Source organism: Limulus polyphemus, unplaced genomic scaffold (assembly GCF_000517525.1).
Source record: "Limulus polyphemus unplaced genomic scaffold, Limulus_polyphemus-2.1.2 Scaffold5064, whole genome shotgun sequence".
Classification (NCBI taxonomy): domain Eukaryota; kingdom Metazoa; phylum Arthropoda; class Merostomata; order Xiphosura; family Limulidae; genus Limulus; species Limulus polyphemus.
In genome coordinates, this window is record NW_013670674.1 from 43822 (window position 1) to 48365 (window position 4544).

At 34.1% G+C, this 4544-nt stretch overlaps 1 protein-coding gene across 1 annotated transcript in view; it reads left to right on the forward strand.

The window, feature by feature from the left end:
* Positions 1–1575: 1575 nt before the first annotated feature.
* LOC106472070 (sodium- and chloride-dependent glycine transporter 2-like) overlaps positions 1576–4544 on the forward strand; it is a gene marked incomplete at its 3' end in the record, with an annotated part of 36817 nt that continues 33848 nt past the window's right edge. Inside the window, exon 1 of the mRNA XM_022400680.1 lies at positions 1576–1696. Within this exon, the coding sequence (XP_022256388.1) occupies positions 1661–1696 (36 nt within the window). The remainder of the gene's footprint in view (positions 1697–4544) is intronic.

Below are 4544 nucleotides of genomic sequence, written 5' to 3' on the forward strand. Positions count from 1 at the left end.
GAGTATACGACTGTACTCTTTATTTTCACTCTCCAAATTAGCTGCATGGAACATCTGAGTATACGACTGTACTCTTTATTTTCACTCTCCAAATTAGCTGCATGGAACATCTGAGTATACGACTGTACTCTTTATTTTCACTCTCCAAATTCAGATGAATTTTAGCAAGCAGCTAGAGAAATGAGGTTACGAACTTGTCTTGGAAGAAGTAGCATTTTGTTTCCAATAATTTAAAATTATATATATATTAGCCAAATGTCTGTCTCTCTCTCTCTGTTGCGCTCTGTATCTCCTGAGTGGTTAATTGCAGACAAAATAAATATACATAACAAAATGCTTCTTTTCAAGAGTACATTACAGGAAAATTATCCCTTTTTGCAATTCCTAAAATTTTATATCGATATCAACAACGCCCTCAATATTATACGCAAAGCATCTTAGAAAAACGTTTTAACAACAAAAATGTTTCGTCTTGTCAAGGAATATTAAGAAAAAAACGAGACCCTCCGTCGAGTGATTGAAATGAATAATTCGAAGATAGGAGCAGGACCAGAAAAACGCATAAAGAGAGGAACATGTTGAAGTATATACCTGTTGTTGTTTGGTTTATATACATGTGTGTATTATATACATGCATGCTTTTATTGTACCATGTCGAATTAATTGATTTGAACTGAATTGAATTTTGACAGCTATCAAAAAAGTGCTTCCTTCGGTAGCAGTCTTTATTTGCACTTAGTAAAATGACAAGGAACTGTGGCATCCAGCAGAAAAACATTCCCGCGACTATTAAGCGAACCAGAGCCCTCTATTGTGCTGGATGCACCCGTTACATCGAAACCCAAATATTTTTGTCAATAATACATTGTAGTCAATCTCCTTGTTTCAAAATAAACGTAACACAATTTTCCGTATTGAAATGACAAAAGACGGTTGTAAACGGCCCACTGGACAATCATATTGAATATACTCTATGATCCAATGAATTTGGTTGACTGCACATTTTAAATTTGTCTTTTGCTGATGTATAATATATACACTTATATAACGAAAAGTAAAGTATTTTTACTGTGTAGGACAAATTTCTGCTTGGGTATGATAACAGAAAAAAAAAGGTTTTAGGATTTTAGAAGTTTGAAGTTTATCTTCAGGCTGTAAATGTCGTCTGACACCCTGAACTTGTAAACTTTTGAAACCAGTAACAGCAAAGCCTAGTATTAACCGACACCGATAATTTGATCAGTAATACACATGTAAACTTGTGAAATCATTAACAACGAAGCCTTCTTTGAGCCGACCATTAACTTAAACCAGTGCCTAGTGTTTTGCTTCAAGCATTGAACGTTATTTATGCAAGTAAACACTAAAAGAAATACACACATCATCATATAAGTGCAAATAACCTGATTTGAAAAATCAAAGGACAGCTAGACTGCAAAAATGTTAAGTCATCTGACAACAAATATTCGGATTGTATTCATACTGCATCATCATGATGATTTTCAAGTCTGATTACTTGCTGAGGTGGTGAACGCAGGTCTCGTGTTCCACTTTGAGTGGCTCTGTATTGATAGCTTGATGAAAAACCTTTTGGAGTCGGGCTGCTCAAACGTATTGTTAGCAACTTGTAGATTTTGTAGATAAAGAAATTCACATCATCATGATGGAAGAAGATAAAACAAGCTCCGACAAAAACGTGAGTATAGCTTAATTCAAAGACAAAACTAAACATTTAACTTTATTCAAACTCATCACAATACATAGGAGGAAGTGATGAGTTTCGAATAACGGCAAGTGAACATTAATTCCGAAAACAATTAACCATAAATTTAAGAAGAACCTTTTCTCTGCACTAACAAGTACTGGTTAAGTTTACAATAAGTTATTCTCACTTTGCAGTAGTTAATATATAATAATCTGTTAGGTTTTTCCAACAAATGTTATAAAAGTTAATGGTCAGTTACCGGGAAATGTTGATTATAAAAATAAAAGGTTTTCTAAAGTGAGCGTTGTTTGAGACGTGTAGGCTATTGAGGGTTGTTTGAGACGTGTAGGCTATTGAGGGTTGTTTAAGACGTGCAAGCTATTGAGGGTTATTTGAGACGTGCAGGCTACTGAGCGTTGTTTGAGACGTGTAGGCTATTGAGGGTTGTTTAAGACGTGCAGGCTATTGAGGGTTTTTTTAGACGTGCAGGCTACTGAGCGTTGTTTGAGACGTGTAGGCTATTGAGGGTTGTTTGAGACGTGTAGGCTATTGAGGGTTGTTTAAGACGTGTAGGACTATTGAGGGTTGTTTGATACGTGTAGGCTATTGAGGGTTGTTTGAGACGTGCAGGCTATTGGGGTTGTTTGAGATGTGTAGGCTATTGAGGGTTGTTTGAGACGTGTAGGCTATTGAGGGTTGCGTAATAATGTGCTACCTATGTGAATGTTTCGTTGTGCAACAACAGAGGCTTATAGCGCTATGATTAGGTTTCGATACCCGTGGTAGGCATAGCTCAAATAGTCACTGTGTGGCTTTGTACTTAAAACCAAACAAATAAGCAAATATTGACCAACCGTATTTCAAACTTATCTACATGTACTGTACTATCTTTGATACAATAAATTCATATTTATTACACCTTCAAAATAACACCCAAAAATAAATGTTCAATAAGTTTGATTTTCTTAAGCACAAAGCTACGCGATGAGTTATTTGCGTTGTGTCCACCACTGGTAGCGAACCCCGGTTTTAGTGTATAAGCTCTGAAGCGTACCACTCAGCTCTTGTGGAGAGGGGAAGCATTAGTTTGCAAGTTCACTTCCTATACGATAACCTTACTGTTGATATCCTACAGACACAACTAGAGGACTTTAGTTGAAAAGTACGATTGATGGTCGATGGTTTCCACGTAGAGTAAGACACTTGTCCTGAGCCTCAATGGAGCAACACACGTATTGCACATATACACCCAGGCTTTACTGATGAGTTGTTGAAATATTGATACTTTATTCATCGAAAAAAGTCAAAACAGGAATAGACAACAACACTTGATGATGACACATAAAAAAAACTAAGTGATCGAAGTGGAAATCCCTACAGGAGTTTGTAGAAGTATTTCTCATTTGAGTATTTTATTATCAAACTAAAACATGACAGTCATCATTTATAAAATCCTGGAAAGTTTCTTATTGATTTGGCAGAAAGTAACGGTGGCATGATAAGTTTGTATTTGCTAAAAATCTTTGAACTGAAAACCGAGATTGACCATTACTTTTCTAAGTGCACCCAACTGAAAGGCGGAGCGTGTTCAGGACCATCACGCCCGTAACTCTTGATTTCTTAATGACGCCTTAAACAAAGGAATGGAATAAACGGCAACATTTGTCTTTCCCAAAGCCAAATTTCTATTTTATAAATTTTGTTGTCTTTCCCAAAACCAAACTGTCATATTACAAGTTACGTTGTCTTTCCAGAAACCAAATTTCTATTTCATAAATTTTGTTGTCTTTCCCAAAACCAAACTGTCATATTACAAGTTACGTTGTCTTTCCAGAAACCAAATTTCTATTTCATAAATTTTGTTGTATCTCCCAAAACCAAATTGACATAATAATATATACAAGTTATTTTGGATAAAATACAAGTAGAATTTCTCGATGATTAAGCTCATCAAGTCTCATATAATGAATAATTCTTCTAAATAACTAAAAGCAGTTTATTGCAGAAAGAGTAAAAACAAAAACAAAAACGAAACACTTTGTAAAGTCTACTCCAAACACACGAAAAGTAGAAATATTTCAGTATGTAATCACGGTACAACATGGTCTAACGTTTAGCTTGCTTTTCTGTGGATCGGAAAGTCATCATAAGATTGAGTCCATGAACATGGGTCATATTTTCAGCTTGGGTATGATATGAAAATGACAGTTAATTCTAGTAATGTTGACTGGTTTCGGAAAGGGCAACATAACTTGTAAAATGACAAGTTGGTTTTGGGAAATACAACATAACTTGTAATATGTCAGTTTGGTTTTGGGAAATACTAATTGTTTCTTCATTAAGATAATACACCAAGATTCACCCATAATGTAACACATTATAAAACTAATTGTTTCTTCATTAAGATAATACACCAAGATTCACCCATAATGTAACACATTATAAAACTAATTGTTTCTTCATTAAGATAATACACCAAGATTCATAATGTTTTTTATAATGTGTTACATTATGGGTGAATCTTGATGTATTATCTTAATGAAGAAACAATTAGTTTTATAATGTGTTACATTATGGGTGAATCTTGGTGTATTATCTTAATGAAGAAAAATTAGTTTTATAATGTGTTACATTATGGGTAAATCTTGGTGTATTATCTTAAGGAAGAAACAATTAGTTTTATAATGTGTTACATTATGAATCTTGGTGTATTATCTTAATGAAGAAACAATTAGTTTTATAATGTGTTACATTATGAATCTTGGTGTATTATCTTAATGAAGAAACAATTAGTTTTATAATGTGTTGCATTATGGGTGAATCTTGGTGTATTATCTTA